The sequence below is a fragment of the Passer domesticus genome, chromosome 5, assembly GCF_036417665.1.
Source record: "Passer domesticus isolate bPasDom1 chromosome 5, bPasDom1.hap1, whole genome shotgun sequence".
Classification (NCBI taxonomy): domain Eukaryota; kingdom Metazoa; phylum Chordata; class Aves; order Passeriformes; family Passeridae; genus Passer; species Passer domesticus.
This window is the reverse complement of record NC_087478.1, coordinates 67,605,859-67,633,592: the sequence shown is the minus strand read 5'-3', so window position 1 is coordinate 67,633,592 and position 27,734 is coordinate 67,605,859. Positions and strand designations below refer to the sequence as shown.

Sequence of the window (27,734 nt, the reverse complement as noted above, 5' to 3'; positions counted from 1 at the left end):
GCAAAAATGCCACATGGACCACTTCAAACCTTGGCTCTCGATTTCTCCGGAGTAAATTCACAAACGTCTCTATTTCTTTAGCTGTGATGTGTTTCTCTAGCAGTTTTCTGTTGTTGTGCAACAAAGCTGTGATGGTGTCTTCTGCCAGAATATCATAACCAATCTGGGACTGCATCACGCAGAAGTTCTTAGCAATATATTCCTGAAAAAAGGAAAAATTCCCATGATGACCTGCTGAGCAGAAATGCTTTCTCTTTTAGAAACAAGGGGCATCCAGCTTAGTTAGCAATCAAAATAACACTCAAAACTTTCCTCTCTGAACTGGCCTGAACAAAAGAACTTCTGAATACCTCAAATATGTACCCTGAGAAAAAGATTCCAAGATTCCATATTAGGGATGTCTAACTCCTCTTATTCTTTCACAAACCAAATGAATGAATCCGTGAAAATACATATAACATTGAAGAATTGTCAACCTCTTTTTTTTCTTTTTTTTCTTTTTTTTTTTTTTTTAAAGGAAAAATGGAAAGGTCTTTATAGTGTTTAAGAAGCTTTTTTTCCTGAGTCTTCCTTCCTCCTTTTCTCTCCCTTCAGGACAGAAATATTTCTGTAAAACACTGGAAAGAAAACAAAGAAGCCACCCAGCAGTTCAGGCTTTTATCTCCAGTCCCTTTAGTCCATGTTCTGAAATACCTCTTGCTCACAGGGAGCCTCCAGCAGTGGGAAATCAGGCTACCCGATATAACAGCCTCGCTCTGACTCACTGCCATCCCTCTACAAATACTTAAGCAAGAGAAACAGACAGTTTGCAGATTTCCCACTTTGCAATCCAGGCTCCAAGAACATATTTTTAATAACAGAAAGCTCATGAATGAAGCAATGAGCCCCAGTCTCAGCCTGAGCCTGCAAAAGTACAAAGTGAACTTATGATATTCATTGTTGAATTTTCAATTCACACACTACTAAGCTACACACACACACAAAAAAAGGCCTTTCCCCATTACCACAGAATCCCACTCCTAAGTGCAGAGCACCATGACAAACCTAGGACATATAATTATAAAAATCAGGAGGAAAATTATCTTTAATACCACTGACCTGGTTCTTCCTATAGTCCTGTTGGGAGTGTCTTAGAACTCTGTAACATAATCTTAACATGTATTTGTAGGGAGCATATCTCTGGTCACCCAGGTCCTCAAGTCTGAGCATTGATCCTTCACCTTTGTCCTTAAAAGGAGCTTTGAGGATGCCAAATATCTGTTCAGAATCAAAACCACTGAGAGTGAAAACCAGACCCAGATTTCTGCTTTACTTACAGAATGGAAGTTCAGCAGAAATCAAAGACAATGGAAATGTCCTCTGACAGGATCAGCACAACAGCCTTGACTAAACACAAGTGGGGACACAATCTGAGACATCACAGCTTTATGCATTTAGGGCTGATTGATATTGCTTTTTCTTTACTAGCCCCAGCTTTAAACAGTTTTAGTTACATGTCTTAACTTTGGATAATTTAATGATGAAAAAGCATGATGAAACACTGGCTTTTGTCCAGTCTCATCCTTTTCCCCTTTTTTAAAATTTCTTTCAGTTGACTTCTCAAAAAAGACATTAATTTTATTTACTTGCAAGTTTTCCCTTGTGCAAACAAAGTCAGAGTTCCACAGGGGCACTACGTGGGGAACACTTCCAGGATTGGGACCACGTTCCATGTTTGTCTCAAATTTTGTGAACAATTTGCTCTCAAACATGATCTTAAATTTTATCAGAATCACATGAAATTAAGAGCCCTCTACAGCCCCTTGTGCTTGACTCTGCTTTAGGGACCAAGAGATGAGCTTTGACTAAGTAGTGTCATTTCTATCCAATCCAACAAGACACAAATCCAACCTGGCATAAGCCAACTTACCCAAAAATAACTTTTTCTCACATCACTCTCTCCTACAATTTGTTTGCAAATACAATTAAGTTATTAACACAGTAGGACATACCTGAGCCAATATATTTTGCTCCCTCATTAATTTCTGTCGTTCCCGGTTTGGCTTGGTAATGATCACATCCAAAACTTCTTGCCCATTATTGGGCACATCAGCAACAAAGAAAATGAGATCTTCCAGTAGCTTGGTTACAAACCTAGAATGAATAGACAAATCATTACTATAAACAGTCACTCAACTTCCTAGGATTCATTAGAAACAAAAATCACATTTATGGTAAGCTTTACCTGGCACAATGGAACTTCCACCACTGCAAAGTTAAGTTTGACATGTACTTAAAGATTCCAAGCCTTGGTTCAGCAGAAGCTTAAATCAATCACAGGGCTGTTCACCAAGGCATTAAACAACAACCAGAGGGAAAACAAGAGAAAAATACAGGCTGCTGGAATGATACACAGTATTCAGAGACCCAAAATCTATACCTGGTGGCCTCAAGGCCCAGGAGCAGTAAAAAGAAACTTACACAGCCTAGCAAGGATTTTTATGCTTTATCATGGGTCCATGAAAAAAGATGATGGACTCACCAGAGGAATAAAAACATTCTGCCACTAGATAATTTCCCTACTGACCCATGAAACTGTTTCATATATACATTTTTTTCATATTCTTATTAATATATAACTGTTTTCCTATATATACTAACCCAAGAAACTGCATTTGTTTCACTCTTTGCTAAACAAAAGATTTGTCAAAAGCAGGTGCTAAAAACAACAGAGACAGTAGTAATTCCTTCTCTCCCAGTTTCAGAAAATAAGACAAAAAGACAATATAAATGGAGAAAAAAGAAAACAAAATCATTGCTGCCTCCTCGTTACTAACACCTTACCAGACATGCAGTGAGAAACACAGATGTCCACAGATTTCAAAGAATATCCCTTAACAGTACCAGCAATATTTTACATGAAAAACTCATCATCTCAATTTGGTCAATGTCTAGTCTATAACTAACAAATTTGCCAGCTATGAAACAGGCAGGAAGATCCCCAAGAGATTTTCAGTCACCTGTGGGAGCCAGACAGAAAGTTCCCATTTCGACAAGTGAGCTGGGCTGCTCACCTAAACCCTCTGAGTGAAGGTGTGTGTCACTCCCACAAAATAAAGTAGAAAAGGCAGCTGCAGGATGGAGCAATAAGGAATTAACTGTTGGGACTCCTACTTCTCTATGCTAGAAGGTGATAAGACAGGAAAAAAAATGGTTTGGGGTTTTTTTCCAAAGGAAATCACAAGAAATAAGAAATAATGGCACTGTTGTGAAACAGCTCTGAATTGTTTTACACATTTGTTGTACCAATCTGTCAACATCAAGACCTGACAATACTGACAGTGACAGGTTCATACAGGGATGCCCCACCTGGACAATGTCATATACCTCTCTGGGTCAACTCAATCATGAAATGGCCCCCATGGCTTTTCAAGGCTGAGTCCCAACACCCAGGCATTAAAATCTGCATGTTAGGATATTAAATCATGTGGTCTAATTTGTCCTGGAAACTGACTTCAAAGATTCAGCTTCATCACCAAAAATCAACACTTTCAAAAAAAAACAAACAAAAAACAAAAAAAACAACCAACTGTATATGATGTATTACAGTTATGAATTCACACTGCCAGAGATGCTGTCTTATATTCAGTTTAACCACAGGCAGCTGAAGATAAATAGTGAACTACATAACTGGCAGTAGTATATATCTGGCTACAATGTGCAACAAATATACTACAAAATCCCTTGATTCAGGGGAGGGTGTGAGGAGCAACACATTCTAATAGTGCCACAGACAAAATGGGGATGAATAAAAGGGGTAAACACCAAATTGATGTAAAATAGAAAAAGAGAACAGGGGAAAATAGGTATGAGAAAGCAAATGGAGCAGCTTCTCAGTCACACTGAGACCTCCTTCCAAGGCTTTTGCAGGTTTGCAGGGTGGTGAACTTCACATAAGTCCAGAGCCCTGCAGTGCTGTTTTCATGTACATGAGAATCAGATGCAATGCACCCTCACATTACAGCTCAGAAGCAGACTACCAAAGGAAATCCAGACAAAGACATTTGCCCAAGAAACTACCCATTTAATTATGTGGCCAGTGAGCTGGGAAGGTGCTGTTTACCCCATTTTTACACAGCAGATACAAAGATCAGCCTCAGGTACAGCAAGGATGTTCCAACAGAGGTGGCATCTAACCCAGGCTGACACTCTCAGAACTGAAGTGTCCTTTCCCAATTGCCTCTGTTCATGTGGCTATCACCTACCCATGACTGTGTTATCATGAGTAACCAAACACCAATTTAGTAGGGGAAAAAATAAAACTCACTAACCTCCTTTCATTCTGGGTTATTGTTCCACTCTCCAGCTTTTTAACAGTTGATGCTAAAACCTTGTTGGCATCATTGGCGAAGTCCAAGTCTCTGACCTCAGACAGAGGAACCGATACAATGGCAAAAGCTTCCTTGTCCTCTTTGGTTTGGCACGTCCCAATCTGCAATTGGTTTGGTTTTAAGTGGGATTTTGGTTGAAAGTGGGTGAGAAATCCTCTTACCTTTACCCTAATTATTATGCACATTTCATAGGTTAGAAGCAAGACAGCTTCAGGAATGAGTTTGGGATTTTGTTTACCTTTAACATCACAGGCCTCTCTTCCTCAGTGTCAATCGGGATGCTGGTGCTGGTGACCCAAGTGTTGGTGCACAGGTGCCTCAGTCGGACATAGGAGTTCCTAAAGGGGACCGAGTAAACACAGCAGCTGAGATGGATCAGTCCTGAGCCCACGTGGGCAAGTGGTGTGCCCTGCAACACCTGCCTGTGGCATGAGGCTGGAGAGCAGGAGCCACACCAGCCACTGCAATAAAAAGGGGAGGTGCACCTAAAAGACACTGCAGTACACCTTTTCCTTGACTCCTTCTTTCTCACCCAGAGCAGAGCTGCAACAAGAACAGCCAGCATCTTGGTATTATGCAGAATGCTGGGTTTAAGTAGTTATGTAAGTCTAGGAGTAAAATATTCCTCAAAGGAAAAAAAAACTAAAAGGAAGACATTATAAAATCCCACCTGAGCAGAAATACATTTCATGAATAAACCAAATTCTTTTATTTTTTTCCTGCAGAATAACAAACCCTTTTAAGCTGTCACAGCACAAAAGCCAGAAAGTAAAGATGACCATGGTTTCACAGCTTCATCATTATGATCTGCAAACCCTTGTTCCAGAGCAAGCATTTACAGTACCAGTTCTCAACTGAAAACCAAGTGCACAAAAAGCAGATATCAGATCCTTCTAAATTCTTTCCATAATCTGTGGTATTATCAAAAAGCAGAGCGGAGAAATCAATTACAATTTTAACTCTGAATTTTACTTTTGAAATATATTCACTATGGTCTCCATTCACACGCCCCCTTTCATGCTGATGGGCTTTTGACTACTCAAGCAAATTATCTGGCAGAACTTAGCATAGCGAACACACTTCCAAGTCACATACATCAGTATTTGTGAGTACCCAGATTTAAAATCCACCCTCATAACAACCAGCCCCAAGTGTCTGCAAGGCCATTCAGTCACAACCAACACTGTGTGACTTATCTGACCAATCTCAGCTAAATATTGACAATTAAAACCCACAAGCCACTTGCTGAATACTTTTGAATAAGAAATGTGCTCAGTGGTATCATGGTCTGTCAGGGAAACAGAAGCCCAGCTCACCTCACACATTATTATGCTGGGAGCACTTCAGTTAAATCTATTAAAAGTACTTTTTTATTTTTCAAAAAGTGCACAGAGCTCAATTCTATCCTCACACAAATCTGTGTAATATTTAGACCATTATTTTTTCTCTTCACAGACTAAAAGTGTCACTTGTTTTATCCTTATAATTATTTTGCCCAGTCACAGCAGCAGTATCATATTTTATACGTTCCTTATTTATCCATGAACACTCCTCAAATTTTAACAGAAGGATAATAATTGCTCATGTTTGCTTTTTTTTCTTCTTTACTCACCAGCATAATGCCAGGAAGAAACCCTGTCAATGCAGCACTATTTTCTGCCCTTTTTATATTTCTTTTCTTTTTTTTTTTTTAATTTTACCTTGGAACCAGGCAATCAGCTCTCTGAAGCGTGGTAGCATCCAGTTCAAAGAGAGATGCAATGTCATTTCCATGTGGCACAGAGACCAAAGTATACATAATCTTCTCCCCTGCCTGGCGTTTCTTCTTTGAAGCAGGAAGGTCGCCTTCTCTCTGCTAATTAGGCACAAGGGTTATTTGCTTGCATCGGGGCCCATCAGAAATTCTTCAATTACCTTCAGACAAGTAATACATCTGGTTTTTGGGGTTTTTTTACCCTCTAGCAAGAATCTACCACGACTGGCTTTGGAGTAACACAAAGGATGCACTTTGCTCCATGGGATCTCAGGCAGTCATTACAACAACAGCAAGCCACATGCTAAAGAGGCATTGCAGCACTGGATATGCTTTATTTGACACCTACAACTTCAAAAACCTGCAGTAGCTGCAGACTCCTCATTCCCACCTGGTGCAACTAAGTGTTGATCTGGAAATCTTTCACATTTGAAAGAAGAGAATGAATGAAAATTAGATTTTTTAAAATTATTTTTATTTAAGACAAGTAGGGGATTTAAAAAGTAAACAATTTGTTTCAATCTATTTTTGTTTTATGTAAGTTTGATAGCTTTTTCCTCTCAGATTGTAGAATCAGAGCAGCACACTTTCAGAGAACCACAGAATCATTTCGGTTGGGAAAGAATTCCAAGATCATCAAGTCCACCTTTTGACCACCTTGTCAACTAAACTCAAGCCATGTCCAGTTGTTTCCTGAATACCTCCAGGGACGGGGACTCCATCATGTCCCCAGCAACCCCTTCCAATGCTTATCAGACCTTTCCAAGAAGAAATTATTCCTGATGACCAACCTGAACTTCCCCCAGAGCAGCTTGAGGCTATTTCCTCTTGTCCTGTGGACACTCTCCAAAGAACAGGAGGCAGAACATCTGCTCCATCAGGACCAGGTTGTCATGGTAAGGGGGGCAGGCAAAGCCCCAGCTGGATTGTATTACAAATCTCAGCACAGGCTGATAACACACTGAGGCTCATCCAGCACAGGTCTGATTTTACCGTCTGCAAGGGCAGGAGTTGTTTCCTTTGAGGGACAGAGTTACTCAACCAAGGCCCATGAGCTAAGGTGGGATCTGCTTCTCACCAACTGCTGAGAGCCCACAGGAATTTTGTGACCCCGCAGCACCATCCTTATATCTTTAGTCACCTCCATAGCTTTGCCTACAGACTCCAAATGCCACCTTCCCTGAGAACATTTCTTGGCTTGATGGAGCATTCAGAGTTTGTGCCCATATCCACACAGCAACCAACAGAATCACTGGTGTGAGTAAAAGCTGCTCCTCTGGGGTGCCGAGTTACACACCTTACAAAAGACTGATAACCAATTAAGAGACTGGCAGCCCAGGGCTATTCATGTACAAAAAATACATCACAGAGAGGGAAGAGGAATGAGGAAAGCCAAAAGACAAAAAATCCAACCCTGGAAGCATGAAATGCTATTATAATGATTTACAATACACCACTAAGGAAGAGCTGTGCAACATAAAAGGCCAGACCATACTTGGTTTGCATTAGTAGCTTGATTAAAAACCAAACTGTAAGGGATAACCAAGGGCAAAGCTTTGATTATCCATATTGCCAATTGAAATTAAACAACAAAATCAAGGACGAATGAAATTATGGAAGAAAGGGTTAGTTATCAATTCATTTCAAAGCACTTTTCGAATCCTTCCAAAACATCAATTTTTTCATTATCAAGCTTACAAAATGCCAGCTTTCCATCCCATGACTTCTATCAAGGATGGAGAGAGTAAGGAAAAAAAAAAACCAAAAAAAAAAAACAGAAATCATTTTTTCTTAGGCTCCTCTAGTCATTACAGTACTGCCACAAGTGTTTGAGAGGAAGGTTTGCTAAGACAAAGAGCAACCATCTCCTGTGACATGCACAAGAGTAAACTCATCTGACAGGCCCCGCATCATCTTATATCTAATGCCCAAAAATACTACTGAAAAATGCACAAAAAATTTAACCTATGTGAAAAGATGGAGAAAATAGCAAATTGCTTTTGTGATTTCCATACATATTTTGTTGTACGTACTCATGATGAAACACAAACTGAAAAGGCATAGAAACAATTAAAAAATCCTTCTGAGAGCTTAACAGGTGTGAGTCAGAGTCTAATATTAAATGAAAAACTACTTCCTACACTTCATAACAAAACAGAAAACTAGAAATCCAGTTTACAATTTAATAGATCTGGAAAGGGTTGAGTAGTACATGATAGCTTAGAACAGCATCCAAACTTTTTGATATTTTCCACAACTTACATTGAAATCTAATTAGGATTTCCCAGACACTACCCACTTCATTATAATTTCCAAACTGAAATGACTGGTATACAAAAAGGCAGAACACTTCATAATTGTATGGTTTTCTTTTTTATCCTGAGTAAAATGCAGACCCAAATATGAAACCATACTGGGAGAGAACATAGACAGGACACATGACCCAGGCTGGGCAAAGGGATATTCCCCACCACAGAACATCATGACCAGTGTATAAAGTGGGTGAGCTGGCAGGAGGAAGACTTAATAAAAAACAACAAAAAAAAAAAGCCCAGGGGAATTACATGCCAGGAGTATAAAGAACTGTGGGTAAAACAATATTACCAAATAGTACATTCCTGGAAGGACAATTAATATAGCTTTGATTGTCCCAAACTACAACAAGCTAGCAGCAGGCTGTCACAAGTCACATCAGAGACATATCCAAGGTGAGGAAGATGCAATCACTTCATTCTTGTGCACTGGTTAAATCATTCACAAGGATCAAGGAGATCACAGATTGAGTTCTGCTTTTGCTCAGCAGGAGTAGGACCCATCCCTGCCAAACAACCCAGTGTAAGTATCAGTGATACAAAAAGCAGTCAGCTCCTTCAGCCTGAGAAAACCTCAGTGTGCACTGGCACAGGGAGCTGTGAGCTCCCATCCTTATTCTGCAGCAGCAAAGCTCGATAATCACATCCAGGAAGGGGAACGGAGTAAACCCCCATGACACCGCCAGGGAGGGACCAACCTAGGAAAGCAAAGGCTGAACATTCAAAAAAAGGGTCCTAGGCAGTGAGAAAAACCGCTATTTTGGTGTGAAGGGGAAATATTGATCCAGGCTCACAACAAAGTCTGTAACTCCTGGGCTACCACCACTGATTTACAGTGCATTATGATTTAAAAAGAAGCTTAAAGAGAAGAAACAATGCAGACATACTGCTTGCCATGTGGAGGACAAATGTAAGGAGAGACAAATCCCATGCTGGAATCAGTGACAAAATAATCAGGTCCAATCAGATTTGTCCTCCTTTAGACTTACAGCTCAGCAGATAACCTTTTTCACAGCTCTTAACAGAATTTGCTACTATCCCAAAACTTCCTTTTTAAACTCAACTGGGCATCATACCTAAAATTCAAGAGATCTACATGGAGTTTTGCTTACAGAAGGGCCTTCATTTCAACTGCAAAAAGCAATCAAAAAACATTACAAACCTAAAATACCTTTCCTTTTAGAAATGCAATCTACTATTCCAATTGGTGAAGACACCTCTTGTGGCATAGAAACAAACAAGGATAATGCCCTGCTCCTGAATGAATACATTAAGCTGCACTACAAATTTCGGCAGAAATTAAATGTAATAGCAGCCAGAGCTCTGAAAATGCCTGCTAAATCCAGAGCAATGTGGTATCTCAATACGTTAATCTAGTTTAGGAGGCTCTTACAAAACCAGCATTTTCACGGAGCAGTAACGTGAGCAGAACTCCATAGGTTAGATTATTTTAAAAATTCCTTATGAGAAGAAAATGGAGTAGATGAATGGCCAGCCTTGCTCCTGCCTGATAGGAGCCCTGGCAGACAGCACAGCAGTTAGCCTCCTGTAACACCTTCACTGTTGACTCATTTGTGAATCATTGCATTTTTGGCAGAGACATCACGTTGCAATCCTGTTGTTAGGAGCCAGAGACATTCTGTAAGAAACACTGTATGCATTTCCAGAGCTGATTCAGACCCGTGTGCAACAGCAGAATAATAATAATGTGCCAGCATCTGTGTCTCCCCTTCTCCCACAGCCTCCCTAATGGTCTGACTGCTGACTTTATATAAGCTGCCATTTTTAAGCTGATGATTTTTCTTTTCTCTTTTATTTTCAACGTTTTTCAGATTGTCTATTCTACTTGTTTAAACGGCATCACCCATATAAAATATATAATTCAATAAAGGTCATTCCTGGAAGGTAAAATAAAATATTTTTTAAAAATAATAATTTACAATTTTTATCAGAGAAAAAAAATCTCCTGGGTTGGCAGCAAGAAGGAAAAATTAGAATTGCAGAATGTTGGGAATTTATAAAGATATATAAACAGAAATCAAAGGAGATACATCAAATTGTACCAGGCAGCCCATGGTAGAACTACCCAACTTCCTTACAAGATAAGTAAGTGCATACCAGTCTCAATCCTAACAAAAATCTCAGCAATAAAAGACAGGAACTGATTAGAATTAGCCCTCTCATGAAAATGCAGAAAAATGGAGATAACATACCTATCCAAAGACAGCCTTTAACACAAAGGTACTAACAAATGCCAGGTTCCCAACTGCTCCTGACATTTCCCAGATATTTGTAGCATTCTTCTTGATGCTGTACATTTCTCTCTTTAGAACAAGCATAGCAATTTGCAGCATAAAACCCACCAATTTTGGGTTTAGTGGGAGCTGTAACACAGAGCACTGCATTTTGACACATGATACGCTACAATGTCCTAGACTGTAAGAGATGAAGAAGTACTCCTTTGATAAGACCCTTAAATCTCAAAAAGGTCTTTCCACTTAAAAAAAAAAATAAAATTATTCTGGAACTTAGATGTGGGAATATTAATCAACTCATTGTAAGGCCAAATTTTGCCAGAATTAAAAGCAGTGCTTCACAAGACAATTTGGCTGGATTGTCAAGAAGCAGCTCATAAACAAGCAATGAACCTCAGTCCAAACATAACGCTTGGGAACAGAAGTCCTGGTGACTTCCAGTAATTTTTATGTTCTCTGGAGCCAAAACCCTTTCAGACTCTGGAGCCAATTAAGGCAAGGCAGAAAAAATATGCTTAGGCAGAACCTTGGTGTCTGTGCCCACTGCTGTATCATGGAAAACCATTCTCCATTGCTGCTTCTCAAAATGCGGTTGCCTGAGCAACTGGGATCAGGCCTTGTAAACCAGGCTGTGACTACGCACAAGCGGCCCCAGCACATGCTGAGGAGTTCAGGGTTGGCACAGAATGCACAGAATGACTGTGCTGCCTTTAAACAACAAAGGAGGAGCTGCCAGCCTTTCATCCAACAGCCCAGTAGAGAATAGAGTCCCTGGATGGGTCAGGCTGAAGGGACCACAATGGGTCAGTTGGTGCCACCTCCCTGCTCCAGCAAGGCCATCCCAGAGCACAGGATTGTGTCCAGAGGGGTCTGGAATATCCCTAGTGAGGAGACTACACACCCTCTCTGGGCAACCTGTGGAAGAAGTTCTTCCCCCTGCCCAGGTGGAACATCTGGGATCAGTCCCTGTCCATTGTTCTGGGGCCATTTCTGGGCCCCTGGATCAGAGCCTGGGCCCTGCAGACAGGGACACCCAGGGCTGAGGGCCCCTCTCAGCTGGGGCTCCTCTGGAGGCTGGACAGCCCCAGCTCCCTCAGCCTTTCCCTGCCAGAGATGTTCCAGGCCCTAAATAATCTCTGCATCCTCCACTGGCCTCGCTCCAGGAGCTCCATGTCCCTCCTGTGCTGAGGGGCCCAGGACTGGACACTGCACTGCAGATGTGCCTTGCAGGGCTGGGCAGAGCGGGTAGGATCACTCCCTCACCTGCTGGCAGTGCTCTTCCCAGTGCACCCCAGGACACCATTGGCCTTCTTGACCTCAAGGGCACAGGCTGCAAGTTCAGCCCTTCAGTCACAAGGAATTGTTTATTCATCTCCCATTTCCCTGCTACTCGGACTTCAAATTTTGCTGGGGTAGGTCCACTTCAACCTCTCCACTCCAGATTTACTTCATGGGCAGTATTTCAAAATTAATTTCTTCAAAGGGTAGAAAAGAAGATGCCTTTGGTGTGAGCCAGTTAGGCAGTGACCAGGCAGAGGAAACACTAGATGATAACCACAGAGCATGGAAAGCCTGCAAGCTTCTGGTTACATGCTATTGGATACAAGACTGACATGACTGTCTTGGTTTGAAAAGACAGGAGTCTGTGAAGGAAGGCAAAAGCCTCCTGTGAAATGGAAAAGGTAAAACCCCCTCCTTCCGAATTATCACAATTTCAGAATTAAAAGGGCTCTCAGGCAAAGATATGGGAATGGGAATAACAGTTTTTTACTAGGAAGAAAAAAAACTAAATAACAATGTAATTTAGCACAAGCAAAAAACCACTGGCAGAGTGAGAAAAACCTGACACCCTGAGAAGTCAGGGTGTTGATAGCAGTTCAGCCAGATAGTGGCTGCTCCTCCTGGAGCGGCGATCTGCAGAAGGGTGTAGATCCTTTCTGAAAATGCGGCGAAGGAGCAGCTGGGCCTTGGTTCCTGATTCCTCTGGGAAATCCAGCGAAGAAGGCTGTCTGTGGTCTCAGAAATGCTTGTTTTATGGTGGCAGGGATGCTTGGCTCCTCCCTCTGGGCGGAGCATCTCCCAATGGGATGATGTAACTAATCTTACCAGCCACAGTGAGTAATTCAATAGCCCATTAGCAGGAGATTATCTTCCTGGCAGTGTCATTGTTCTTGAAAGAGATAAGAAAAACTGCCTAACCCCCAACAGATGGCAAAAATAGAATACATGCTTATTTTACAAGCCAGGACACTGACCCTCTAAGAACTCCAAATATTACAAGATTCTTGTACTTTTGAGGGACAATTCAACGCACTGCATCATTGGAACATAAAAGAAATTCCTGTGAAGTTTCTGTATTGGGTTGCTCCAGGGCAGAATGAAGGCTTAAATAGCCATTGCTGACTCATGGCATTTTCAACACAATTATAAAGGGGTGAAGGATCCAAAAGGATTTTTACCACACTAATAGAGCCTGTGGGCTTGGATTTACTTGGATTCACCAAAAACTGCTAGATCTTCCACAAAATATCTTTAACAGCAAAGTGCTGACTGCATAAATTAAAATTTCCACAGAGGTATCAGCTTTGATTATCAATCAGCTTTAATTATTATTATTGGAAGTATTTCTCTAATGTGATTTATCTGGTCTGGGGTTTTAGCTGAAACCCATACCCAGGAAGAATAAGACAAACTGGTAGTGAAGCCACCTTTAACATTCATGCTTAGATTACATTTGTGCCTTTGCCATTATCCAGTCCAGGGAATATTTAACTATTTAGATGACCTGGAATGGCTACAGAGAGCAAACTTACAACATAAATAAGTATGGTGTGGTACAATAGGATTGGCTCCTCAGTGACAAGGGCCTAACACCTACTCACTGGGGAACTCTAGAAGTGACTTTGATTTCTATTCCAAAGCTCCAAAGGCCTCAAGTTTCATTCCAATACAAAAGAGAAACAACTGGTGGAACTTCTGTACTTTCATAGGAGAGAATTCTCATTTCTCTAGACAGCTTAGCTGTTATTACAATATCACCACAAATGCCAAATATTAGGGAAGATGGAAAACCAATGTTGCCAACTCCTATGAAAAGCTTCATTTTTATTAAAATTGGAGTCCTCAAGGCATTTAATTATGTAAGAATCTTGAGTTTCTTCTCATGAAAAATCAAAAATTTCTTCCCTGTACAGAGAAAAACTTGAAAATGTGTCCTCTTGAAGAACAAAAGCCGTAAGGCAAGCAGAAAGAAATTAAATTGAATTTTTTTGAAGAAGATCTCAGCCTTTCCAAGGCAATCTCATGAATTTGATGGGGGAATTATTCTTTTTGGGAATATTTGTTGACTCAGTAACAATAAGAATCCCCTTAAGAAGACTTCTCCCAACTCCACTTCCTTCACACACCATAATCTCCATGTCTGGCCTCATTAGTCAGAATTAGCTATAATGCTCTTGATGCTGTACCAGGCAGTCTGTTGCCATGATGTATCTGAGCTGAGAAGAACTAATACATTTCATATGTGCAGTAAGACAACAAGCACAACAGCTTCAACTAATGCCACTTTGATGCAGAATTTGAATAAGTTTCTTATCGTTTGCCTCAGAGTGAGGGAAAACTTTCTAAATTGCCAGTTCTGAGATGCATCATACCTTACACAGGATATGGAAAACAATCCCAGCAGCTGGAACACAAGAGGAAAAGAAAAGCTGAGAAGAGCTTCCTTATGTCAGAATGTGCTGGGTTAAGGATACAGCATTCCCCAGACTATATGCAGCATGTAAGTTCCACTTACCAAAGCTTTTCCTTCATTATTACCTTCTGGGTAGTGTGGGTTAAGCTGGAAAAGAAAAGAAGTCAAATACTACCCTGATAGCTTTCAGACATTTCGTAACTGGGGGAGAGGGTTTGGTTCAGTTCTCTGTTATGTTTCCACCCTGTAAAAGGAGAGTGGAGTTTTAGAAGCAGTATGAGAGTAAAAGACTTACTGCTTCAATTTCTGGCTGACTTAGCTGGCTATGTCCTCACCTCTAGAAAAAGCATCTTGTAATCAAGCTTGTTAACTCAGGAGGAATCTCAAATAACCAACCCCAAAAAGGATTATGAAGAAAGCACAGTTACTATTCTAAATGCAGCCAGTTACAGTCACCCATGCACACGCAATCAGTTCTAGGACTGACCCTGGGCAGATAGATTGAGATAAAAACATAACATTCTCTGTGTCTACTGAGATTTTACAGGAGAAGACAGTGAACTCATAACTAACACATCTTTGAAACAGGAGTGACAATGCCACTAGAGAAAACTATTTCATTACACTGTAGTTCTGTTTAACCATTATTAATATTAATATTTTCTATGTCATATCAGAATTATCAAGCACTAATTAATACTAAAGTACTATGAGAAGCTTGGATGAAAGATGCTATACAATAATAAATTTAAAGTATTACTACTTAAAAGCTGTTAATATCATACTTTTGACAAGTGAAATAGGTAGCCTATAAGATGAGGGATTATGTAGGCAGACATATTCACAAATAAACAAAAACACACACACCCACTCACTAGCTGCACATAAAACCTTTTGAGATTGATTTACATGCAGAAACAATTTTGTGTCAATATTTACCAATATTCCCTGACACAGGATATGACAAAAATGCTGAAGATTATAAATTATAAAAGACAATTTTGTTCTTAGGCAATTACAGTGTGTATACATCTTACAGATGAGTACTGTCATTTTCTTGGCTTGAATTTGGCATTACCAGTGTGGAAGAGTCAGAAGAGAGTTGCACAGGGCAAGATGCATGAGTCCCAGTGGAGCTTTTCAATAGCACATTATCGTGCATCTAACATTACACAGACAAATGTTGTGAAGAGATTTTGTTACATTGATAACACTTTTACTGAAAAATAATCATTTATATCTCTTTAACCCTTCAAAATGTCTGCTCTTCTCCACAACAGAAGCCTGAAGAAAGGAGGAAAACTTTCAAATCTTTGTCAAGTGGCTGAAAATAGCTTCCCTACATGTCACAACTTGACGTGCTAACACAGAAATGACCAAGGGTTTATTTGGTCTCCATTTTATTTTTTGCATTAGCCACTGTATTACCATTACACACCTAATTTAGAGATCCTGCTTTCTTCCCTGTGGCAACACCTGTCTCAAATAGTCCATTTTGCTCCTCCCTGACATTGTCACAGTCTCCCAAATCCAAGTGCCTCTTGCTACTGCTATGCAGCAACAGGAACGAACACCAAAAAACTAGAACTTATACGCATATGTAACTATCTTCATGTAGTTTTGGTTCCTTCTTAAGTTTCCACAGTTCTTTCAACATGACATTTGTTCACCTGACACCTTAAAATAATTCTGGTGTCCCAATTTTAGCAGCCAAGCTGAGCTCTCTGCCTTTGGTCCCCCATCAAGAAGAGACAAAATTAGCAGGCAGTGCCCCTCAGTCCCAGCTGTGCACTGTGGCCTTCCTGCAAAGGTGCACAGAAGGTACAGGAAGGCTGAATTTCTATACTACCTTCAAATAGTGTTGTTTGCAAGCAAGCAAGAAAAAGTCTGGGTCATCTCAGGTTTGTCACTAGAGCCAGCACAGAGAACTTGGCACTGGGGACTTGATCCTACAGGTTTTCATTGAAGGACTCTAGTGAATAGAGTTGCCTACCCAGTATGAACTGAATTCTGGTAGCCTTCAGCTGTTTGCTTTCAACACAATGGTGATTAAAATATATAGAGATATTTATAACAGTAACAGGAAAAATTAGGAGAATCTCCCTCCCTTAACACTTTCTGACTTCTTGAAAAATGACTGAACAGACTGCCCTCAAACTTCCAAAACAGGTCACTTGTCGACTGAAGGTGATGTAGACAGAAGACTGAGGTGAGAAAAAAAGTACATCCTTGATGATGCTTTTTCTTGCCCTGCTGTTACAGAAATAATAAAGCCAAAAATTTTTTTTAAACCGCAAACACAACGGAACTCAGTTTTCAGGCTGACATCCACAACCCCATTTTCAGCTCTGGTCAGCAGGTGCCACTTTCATTTGCATTTCAGCTGAGATTGTTGGTGCTGAGAGTTTCTAAAAAACAGACCTGTGCTATTATCCTATGCTATGTTCTCCAGGTAGAAGGGGCAGAAATCATCTAGTGTTGTGTGTCATATTACACCTGTTCTGAGTCCCTTTCAATATCCCAGCCCAGAATGACCTAAGGACACAGTGACAGTCTCAGCACTACAAAACCTATTGCTTTTTCTGATTTATGTAAGATCACTTCCAGATTCTTCAATAAACTGCCAAAACAAAAGAAGCCTTGAAAAGAACAACATTAATATTTTTATCTTGCTACTAATGAAATCAAGTAAAATTTTCTTCAGGTGTTTAGAAAGTAAGAATGTTATGCTAAAATAGGGCTTCAATAAAGTTCAACACTTTCAAGCTTTTTTGTGTCATTGGATGTCTTGAAATTTCAATTTACTGAATTGTACCTGAAATACTGCAGTAAATATTCCTGCAAAATGCCACTGGAAGGTGCATGCAGCCAATATGCACCAAAAACGAGATGAATTGCAGAGCTTAAGCCAGTGCAATTGTATAAACTATTACTGTAATAGTTTCATTATATGTTGTTTTAGGTCTGGTTTGGATTTTTTTGTTTGGGGGTTTTTTGGTTTTTTTTTTTGGTTTTTTTTTTTTCGTTTAGTCTATCAGCTTCTTTTCCATATAGAATTCTTTTCAGTAAAGAATAATCCAGAAATCCTAATCCTCTGCGGCTTGTTTTCCAACAAACTCAGGTACAGTAATTTTTTACCCTTCCATGAATGGGAAAGAAAATGGTAGCACAAAAGGAGTTTCTCATCTACATTTCTCATTCTGGAGTTTAGAGACAGATTTTCAACCACAGAGAAGGCAATACCTTCTTTTAAGTCTACATTTAAATAGCTTTAGTTGCACGCCTCTTCAAGAAGCCAAATTCCCAAATTGTGATGCACACCGGGTATCTCAGACAGCCTGAAGGTGCTCAGACTCAGGAGTCAGTACTGCAGTGGTCCTCCTGAGTATAAAAATTGCTGTCTCTTGCACAGATTTCAGGCTCAGCCTTGGTACACAGTGGCCTGTGAAAAGATTAGATGTCTGAATGCATACATATATCAGCATCCTCATCCTGTGGGAACAGCAGAAGGCCCCCAGGTAAAAGTAAGTATGAAGTCAGCTTTTACACATGGAAAACTGAGGTATAGACAAAGTCTTTATTTCTGGTTAAAACCACATGGACAGGCAAGAAATCTCATTCCTGAATTTTCATCTAGTGACTTTACAAGATCTGTAAAGTCTGCATAGCAGGAAGGCAACTTTCATCTCTGTGTGTTTGTGTGCTACTGCTAGTATTTGGTGCTCAGAGAATACCAGTAACCTGCTAATCCTGAGAGGGATTCTACTACATGGACCACCAGAAGTTCCAGGCTCTGTCATCTCTACTGATTAAAGCTACTTGTCCTAGGGTGACGTTATGATGCTTGTATCCCCAGTCATCTGTTCATGCTGGACATTATGTTCTGTGCCTTCAAGACTGGCTCTGAAATCAGCCTGCTCACTCCCCCACAGATGGCAGGACGCAGAGATGGGGCAGTACTTAGAGCTGCTGTTGTGCTGTTGTTTTGGCTTTTGCTTTTTGCTCTTGCTTTCACTTCTGCCTGTTAGTTAGTTTAGCCAAGCAGTCCAAATTTTCCCTGGACTGCTTTTCTTTCTCTTTCATTGGAACCACTCGAGCCTGCTCTGGACTGAGACCTGGGAAACACCGAGAGTTTTGCACCTGTGGCCTGCAGCAGTCATTCCCAGCGCCGGAGGGACCGACAACAGAGCGACCATTCCCAGGAGAGACTTTCTGAATTTGTCATCTTTTTCAGAGCGGTGAAAGAGTGTTGTCATCTGGTATTGTTCATTTTGTGTGCGGGAGGATGCTTTGCCTGTTAAATAAACCGGTTGTTTCCACTTCTCTCCGAGGAACCTTTCTCAAACTGGTTGGGTGGAGGGGCCCCCTTTGGAGGTTTTCTCCCAAATTTGCCCTAAACCAGGACACTACTCAAAGTTGCACCTTAAAGTTTTCAAACCTCACAAGTCTACAGTGAGGTTTAATAATTTAATAATTTCCTGGGGTTCTACTATTGTCCAGATCATCTCACAGGTTATTCATGGCTTTAATTTTACTTATGCATCTAGATATCCTTTACAATCCAATAAGTTTGAAACTCCAGATTTTTACTGAATGTTGTTTTCTTGGAGGAATACATGGAAAGTACCCAAACAGGCTATTTTTGGACACTCAATTAAGAAGAGAGGAGTTCCCCAAACTTTCCCAAAACATGGGAAAGAAACACCCATGCTGATTTTAATCAAACTTTGTTGACTAGGTAAAGGACATTTAAAGCATCTTGTCAGAGTGCCAAATTTCAGCTAAATGAACATTTCAATGACTTGGTTAAAACCCACATTTATGAAGAAAACCCTGACAAAGCATAAAAGGATCTAATTAAACACACTCAAACAGTCCCCATTTCATTTGATAACTGGCCTGTTAACACACAGCTTGTTGCCCAGCCAACAAGGGCAAGCGTTTTGGGGAAGAAAAGCCAGGACAAAAAAATAATCCACTTTTCAAATCTTTCATCTTCATTAGGCTTGCTTTGTTCTTTGTTAATATCATACTGATTCGCTTTCAATAAATCCAAAGGACTTTTGCACAATTTCAAAGACTTTCAGTGGCATTCAAAGGACTTTTGCCATCTTATTAACTTGCCAGACAAAGACTGGCTACAACTCTACCTTGCTAAACTCCATTCAATCCCTCCTCAGTATCGGCACAGAGCTCCTGATAATCATCATGTGAGGAAAGTTTAAAAATCTTAAAAGGCCTTTTCTTTCAGGATTGTCTTTTCTTTATGAGCCATGTCTTAGCAGATTAGACAAGCTTCCAGAGTGTGCTGGGAAAGCTAAACCTTTTTGTCTGCTTCAAGCCCCTCTGCTAGTCAAAACCAGGAACGAGAAGCAGACCCAACACCTTCCTGTCCTGATTTTTCACCCTCTTTACAAGAGGAAAGATCATCTTGATTCCAGCTGCTGTGTAAGCAATGGCAGGCCAGCATTCTGCCATGACTAAATCAGCACAAATTTAAAGGACTCACACAAGCAGCATAAGCTGGAGTAGCTCCATGTTATGAGTGGTAACTGGGAAATTCCATTTCTTCTACAGGGATCAAGGGCAGAAAACCTGAAACCAGTGCTCAGCCCCACTCAGCCATTTCCCATTCTGCAGAGGAAGTCAAAGGAAAGAAAAAATGTCTAAGAGATCCCTTAGTGTAACTTAGATGCTGGGACATAACCTTAGCCTGAACTTCCGCAGCTCTGTGTCTGTCTGTGTTATATAAAAGAAAGCATCCTCATCTCTTCAAGAGTGATGTTCTAAATATTAATACCCCATTATGCCTTTCAGCGGTCCTCACAGGAGTAACTAGGGATGATTGAATTAGACATGGCTGACATTTCTACTGTTAAAAAAAACAAAACCAAAAACCACAGGCACACAAAACCCCAAAACCAATAAAAAACAAAGGAGGGAAGTCTTGGAAACCTCCATCATGCATCACAAACAAGCACAAATACAACTGAATAAAAGCTTCTCATGTGATCTTGAAAAAATAAAAATAATGCACTTAAGGACACACCACATATCTACATTTGCTGTTTTGGAAGACATATAATAATAACAAGATAATTAGGCCTTGTAATGACTAAATGACAATAAATGCTGTATTAATAGCTTTGTACTTCCTTTCTCCTAAAGCTTGTATATATACAAACATGGCGCCAGTGTAGCCAGCTTCAGGCAGGATCAAAAAACCTGAACACTATCGCAGATCACAACTGAAAATGAGTTGGCTGGGGGGAAAAACTTTCCTCTGAGATCCAGATTTATGAAGGTATTTACACACAAGCAGATTCCTCCAAAGTCAAGACAAGTCAGGTCAAGAAATTTAGCTGCATTCTCAAGGTTCTAAAAATCCTTGGAGAAATCTAGTTCTGGGTTTTGCTAAACAGACATCTAGATCTGTCACTTTAAAAAGCCATATCCAAGTCTGCAAAACAGGTCAGGCTGGCTCTGTAAATCAGTAATCCATACTCCTCCTCTGGATCTCTTACATCTCTTCATGCATAGCTGGATATGAGGATATATGGATATGAGTGAAGGATAAAAACAAACCCACATTCCTACAAGACAGAAAAACTGAAACAAGGCTTCCAGTACTGAGTTTATCCTGTCACCTTGGCAAACCCTTTTTCTTATGAGAACCTTTAATCACAGAGCTAAACTGACAGAAAATAATCACAATGCTATGCTGAAATTTAATGAAGACACATTGCTTCAAAATCTTCCTCTGGGGCTGTTTTTTCCCAATCTCCACGTGAGGAGGTCCTATAGCACCAAGGAATGAAATCTCTGAGGAGATGTATGAAGGCCTTGGTAGATGCTGCCATCTCCTGGCATTTTCTCTAGCTTACAAACTGTTCCGGAGCAAAAGGTAGCTCACATCTCAGTTAAACAAGGCCATTTTTACTTTATTTGTTACTTTCCTCACTCTTCTGAAGGCAGAAGGAATCACAGAGCATTTAACACTGTACTCTCCCTCTCTGCATGACCAAGGCATGAACAAGTCCTTCTGCAAAGGTTTGTTTCCATGTCATCCAAAAAAAGAAAATAAAATTACAGTGGCAAGCTGTGGTTCTGTTGTTGCTTCCTAAATAAAAAACATCTTTATCAGTAGTCCAATTTCCAACAAGTGGATAACAAAAGTCCTAAGTTATGGACTTCAAATAGTCAATTTCAAATGCCTTAATAAAATACCCTATGCAGGACTTCATTTTCCAGCAGTTTAAGGAGGTAGAAGAAAAGTCCGTAAAACTACAGAGACATTTTCTTCAGGGTACCAGGAGTTTAATCCCAGTTTAGAGCCTCAAGTTTAAAAACTTATTTGCCTTTTACATTTCTTTTATCTTAGCTAATGCCGAGTATACTATTACCCAGACAATTATGTGATCTTAAAATCTCATTAAATGCTTTGTTTTCTATTCTTGTGGGATTCTCGTGACACTCTTTACTATTCAGAAGTCAGGAGAGGATTATTTTCTCTCAATATTAACTTGAGTATGTACTCAGCTATCTCCATCATGATCCAAATCAAATGATTATTACAACAGGCTTAAATTTACTATGAAGGGTATGGCCCTGTCCATCTGCATAAATGCATAGCATAATATCTATAACATGGCAGGCTAATATTTTCAATCACAGAATCATAGAATGGTTTGGGTTGGAAGGGACCTTAAAGATCCTCTAGTGCCAATCCCCTGCCATGGACTGTAAAAGCAAAATTTAACAGCTATTCTCAATTTAAAGTGAACTATATACATAAGCTTCTTTGAAAAGAAAGGGGCAGCTTGGGGCAATTTTGACCAAAAAGTAGAGTAAGATAACATGGGAAAAAATTATTCAAGAAAGACAAGAGAAATATGAGTAACTTCTATTAGCCATTGATCCAAGAGTTCTCAGCAAGTGTTTTACACAACAGTGTGGTGAAAATCAGCTAACAGTCCTGCAAAGCTTCAGCAGTCCCACCCAAAACACTCATGCTCTGGGTGCCTTAGCTCAGTGACCCTGTTGCAGCACAGACTATTCCCTCTACCCCATGCCCTGGAGTCCATGCCTACAACACCTCAGAGACCTTGTGTCTGCACAACCCAATAAGTGAGGAAAAAGGACATTTCTGAAGCCTGTATTGCTGCTGCAGTGCTCCACCACTGAACTACAGCCTTGCAAGTTGGACTGCACTTTCTGTTCAGTTAATATTAATCTAATTGTCATTTCATCTCATGTGTGTAACCCTGTGCTGCTCAGCCCAACTGAATTCAGTCATTCCCACCTTCAAAAGAGTATTTAGTGCTAAAATAATCCTAAAACTGGAGGAGTGTTTCATGCAGGATTTTACTAACAGAATTTACAACAAAACTCTGATCAGAGTTGATCCACTTTACAGCTGCCCTTTCACTCTTACAGAGAAAGGAAGGAGAACTCCCCAAGAAAGCCAGAGAAGTTTTCTACAGCAGTAATTGTTTATGGCCACAGTTCTGGAGAAGCACAAAATGTGAACATTCAGGCTACCATTTTACCTGACTTATCTTAATTTGTTGAGTTTAGTTGAGCTAATTTGGTGTTGAAGACCTCACTAGATTTACTGCCCTGTTTTGGCCAAGGTATCTAGTAACTAATCTATTCAGCTAGGTAAAACAGAATTATCACAGATTTTTTCTTACGAATTCTGCACGGTGATTATGTACATGCTCACAAGGTTTCACAAACAACATAGCGTGGTTTATCTATTGTCTACTGCAATATGAGACCAACATGTGATTTGATAGATGCAGATGTCTTTTGTAATTATTTTAGCCACACCTGAGAAGTTGAATATGAAATGACAGACTTATCCTGCATTTCTTGTGTGTGGGCACACGTATCCATTTAACAGCCTCATAAAACAAGTGTTAATAGTTTCAGTATCAATTGCCCAGTTTAGAAATCACAGAACCGGAGCTGCTCTAAATGTGGAGAACAATATTAAAAGTGCATGTTTTGGTTCAGCACAATCGATAAGCTGATATTCAATTCAAAGAGACTTTTATCTTGGCAATTTAAAATATTGAAATGGTTACGTGTGTTCATGAGAAAGGCACAGCTGTGTGGTCCCAACCTGCAGCATCTGCAAAGCTATTCAACCAAACTGCAGCTCACTCCCACACACAAACAGATAGCTTTGGGTGCCTTCTGCATGGGCTACATGCACTGAAAAGACTTTTGGGAAAATCTTTGTTATTTCGAAACATTCAATTTTCACCTAACCTCTCTTTATAAATGTAAAGCTTCAAAATAACTTGGGTCATTTTCCTATAACCAGGGCTATAAAAAGGATCTTCAGCAGAACTTTTTCTAAAAGACTGCTGACTCTGTAAAGATGGGAATAAAACTCTGTTCTGAGAATAAAACTCAGCAGCCTGGATCTTAGCTGGTGGCTTAGTACCTAAATCTCCTGCTGAAGATCTGGCTCAGTGCTTTTGGGTAAACAGAAGCCCTTATTACACTAACAGCAGAACTCCTGCTGTCTCCAAAGAAAACAATTTCTCTTTTCAATTTTTCAGCTGAGTATTTGGTTCTACTTCTTTGGGAATGTCTAAGCCTGTGGCTTAAGGTCTCAATGTCTGACATTACCAAGTACCCAGATTTCCAGTGTCCCAAGTCTTACCACCAAATAGCAAACCCTTTCTTCAGTATATTCCTCCTGTGTCTTAAGTACTTGTATGAGAGCATACAGACACTCTGAGTGACCCAGGGTGTGCAGAACAGCAGAGAAATGGCACTGCAGGTGTGTGGAATCACCAAGTGTCTCCCACTGGGACTCCTTCAGCAGTGGGCCTTTCAGGGTGGCTCAACTTCAGCCCAAAGTGTGGGAGAAGGATCTAGGTTGCTTTAAGGTATTAGTAGGTCTTAAAGAACTTCAAAGCACAATAATTGAAATTAGGCTAAATAATGCCTATTGTGTCAGAAGTCAGAGCTCTTAGAGGTCTTTGAAAGGCAACAAAAGTTGGATGACTGATTGTACTTCTAAGGAACATGGACTTTAGGATTTACACATCCTGACTTCATCCTGTCAAGTTTATAACAATTAGATTTAGAAGTTGTCACCTATTTTAACAGAACAATGATATTGCCTAACTTTTTTTTCTATTAATTCACTTACTGTAGTATTGAAACACCTTTATCAGCTTTAAATTCCTTAGTTCTTTGAGGCAAGCATCTTCGCTTTTCTTAGTTCCCAGATCATTCCCCAGCCTTAACAAGCTGCAGGGGCACCTCTTCACAGAGGCTCAGTACTGACCACCCACCAATCCCAGACTAGACTGACCAGTTAAATCTGACACAGGATGACTCCAAGGAAAAGAGAAGGCACAGGCTGCTCACACAAGGTATGAGAGGAGAAAAGGGAGGCACCCATGAGAAGGATGCTTCTGCTCCTTATCTGAGAGTTGACCCGTGCAAGACTCCCCTGCAGAAACCTCCGTGGCACACATCAAGCTGATTTAAGGGAGGATGAAGGACAGTTATAAACAGTGATGAATCCTGATTTACAACAGCTCAAACTGTGACAGAAATTGCATCAATAGCCAACAACATAATGCTTAAAAGATTTGTAAATTTTCTTCTTGTGTTTGTACTTTTTATTCTACTCTAGATACCTTTATCAAGGAGGCTTAAACAAAATCAGGTTGTGTGATGCTGTTGATAATCCATACCATGAGTAATCTCCCTGTGCTGCCAGAGCGCAGATAAGTGCTCAGTAGGCTTTGCCCAATTGATTTAAAGTTGGGTCATGCACACGAGGTGTCTGCCTGCCTCTTCATAAATCTTTGATGTGTCTGGCTGGCGTGTTATACCTGACATACAAACTGTGCAAAATACAGTTCACAGGGTTTTATTACAGCAGTACCTTTAATATCTCCACTACAGGTATTTTACACCTCACAGACAGACACCAATGCAGCTCTCCAGTCTCAGCAGATCACCTCTGTTCAACCCAAAAGCTCTTCCAGCTCTCACTCTGCTGTTGCTAATTATACTCTCCATATTACAAGTCTGCCTGATAGGGATTTCCTTTCTAGAGATAGAAAGGACCTAACACAGGTCTGACATTCAATACAGCATGGCACCGCTTCACCTGAAGATTTTTCACCTAAAAATCCCCCAGACAGAAACCCTGGTGGAAGAAAGAAGCCCATCAGTATGCTCAATGCTTTTCCTGACTCTCCATCAACTCAAGCTAGTAAAATCTTCCTACTGGGAGCATCTGTCACTATAAGCAGAAAGAAAAATACTCCCATTCTCAGGTGGGAGTACTGGTTGCCTCTTGAAAATTAGCTATTATTAGCAGTCCACTGCTTATGTTTTGATAGTGGCCTTGACAGAATTATAAGTAAATGAAGCCTTGATAGTTCCTGTTTGTTCTTCCTCTGAATTCAGTACAGGCTAATACAGGAGCTGGAACACAAAAGCAGCACCCTGGGAATACTAAAGAGTTGTCTGCATACAGAAGTTGCACTGCAGTAAATCTAACTCAAGCCAGACAGAGCAAGTCTTTTCTCAGGGTTCCCTAACATATAGTAATTTATAGCTTTCTTCTTGCAGTAAATTTTTGCACTCATACTTCAAACCATAAGTTAAAACAAGCAAACCTAACTGAAGCAGTGGGGAAAACCCTACTTTTAACTCCATTGATAAAACTTGTACACAGACCTGTGTTAATATGGATTACACATGACTCAAAAAGTTCACAGCTTCTTGCAACCATTAAAATATCCAAGGCTGTACCATTTCATACACTTGGTATTATCTGCTATATTCCAGCTTGTCAAGAGCGATATTTTATTTTTAAGGAGTCTTAAAATATATTAAGCTGCTCTTTTGGGAAGTCACAGCACTCTTTTGCCTTAATACAAAGACCAGATAGTAACCAGACAAGTTGCAAGATCTTCTTTCTCCTCTGGGACCTTCCATTCCACCAAAAGGGGCAGAGACTGCCTCAGAACTTTTTTAATTCAAATTTTAGTCAAAAGGCAAGAGGTGCAATAGCAGAACCCTGCAGCCTATATAATCACAATGAACTTGCACGACACCAATACATAGTCACAACACCACTCCAAAAATTAAGGGCAAACAGGAGCAGAGAGATAAATGAGCCCAAGGGTTTTCAGTATAAACATGGTGGATATTAACAGTAGTGCTTGCCCTGCAATCCCTGGATGGAGCAATACAGTATGACACAGCAGGCACCCAGTGCAGGATCTTTGTGAAGATCTACACTGCAGACCCACCTGCTACAGCAGTTCTGAACCAGCAGGACTTGGTTAGGCAGCACACAAACCCTTGTTTAACTGGCATTCTTACCTCTGCAGCCAAATAGTTTCCAGTTGCCAAATGCTTGAATCTAAACAAACTATTCCACTGTCCTGCCCCTCCCCGGCAAGGGTCATGGTGGACAACCTAAAAGAAAAATTTAGATTTTAATCCTGCTCCTCAAGATCATACTTCAGGTCACTGACATTTCCTGCAGCTCACTCCTAATAAAAATATGCAAACAACATCCTTACAGCCTGCCAAAGAGAGGAATTTTGTGCATACATGAAGCTCACCATAGATAACAACTACTCACATTTACTTTTTGCTGAGTGCCAGGAAACACTCCTCCTATTACTTTCCGTGCTTTCATTAATCTATTCCCTGCAAACATGATGAGCCAGATTTTTCTTTGTAGTGACATAGTGTGAATCTGCAGCTCAAGAAAGTAAGGAGAGCTGTTCTACACTACTAGGCACTACTTAAAAGCAAAATGCAAACCACCTTACATTATTTTACCAATTACACTAGCTCTATTTTTGTCAATACTAGGGGCTTCTCAAAAATTTTCATTCAAGTGATATCTTCATATCATCTGAAATATCACAGGTTCTTTTATCCCTTGACTGAGCTATAGGCCATTTGCTTTCTTCAAATCTAACAGTGTCTGTCTCCTTTAAGGAGGAATCTCCAATAAGTACAGGCACAATACACTCTACTTCAGACAATCCAAACAAAAATCAACCATTTTTCTGAAGATTGTTCTAAATACACAAAGTTTGTCCATCACATAAGAACTTTTGGGTATATAGCAGTTACATTATTGTAATAGCAAGGATTTGAGACTTACCACTTTCCAATGTTTCTTAGTTGAACAAAAAAGTTTGCTAGTTCCCTTCTCAAAATTACCCCCATTCACAAGACCACGTTTATTCAGGTTTACTTTAAACAAATGTTGATGTGTTGTATGATGTTTGGGAGATTTCCTGTCAGCATGGATTTCCATTTTTTATACTGCACACAAAGCTA

General features: G+C 40.2%; 1 protein-coding gene across 21 annotated transcripts in view; it reads right to left on the bottom strand.

The window, feature by feature from the left end:
- ITPR2 (inositol 1,4,5-trisphosphate receptor type 2) overlaps positions 1–27,734 on the bottom strand; it is a 245,188-nt gene that overhangs the window by 172,089 nt on the left and 45,365 nt on the right. For 14 of the 21 annotated variants that reach the window (XR_010362601.1, XM_064420759.1, XM_064420745.1 and 11 more), the window contains 8 exons: positions 26,757–26,852; positions 14,487–14,531; positions 6,071–6,225; positions 4,609–4,708; positions 4,311–4,471; positions 1,992–2,133; positions 1,099–1,257; positions 30–202 (listed from right to left, as the gene is read on the bottom strand). Coding sequence is in view for 20 of the 21 variants with exons in the window: in XM_064420759.1 (XP_064276829.1) it covers positions 30–202; positions 1,099–1,257; positions 1,992–2,133; positions 4,311–4,471; positions 4,609–4,708; positions 6,071–6,225; positions 14,487–14,531; positions 26,757–26,852 (1,031 nt within the window). In the remaining variant the exon portion in view is untranslated. Of the gene's footprint in view, positions 1–29; positions 203–1,098; positions 1,258–1,991; positions 2,134–4,310; positions 4,472–4,608; positions 4,709–6,070; positions 6,226–10,648; positions 11,183–11,216; positions 11,438–11,591; positions 11,744–11,953; positions 12,095–14,486; positions 14,532–26,756; positions 26,853–27,734 lie in introns of those variants that run through there. The other 7 variants (XM_064420740.1, XM_064420741.1, XM_064420758.1 and 4 more) reach the window with 7 other exon arrangements.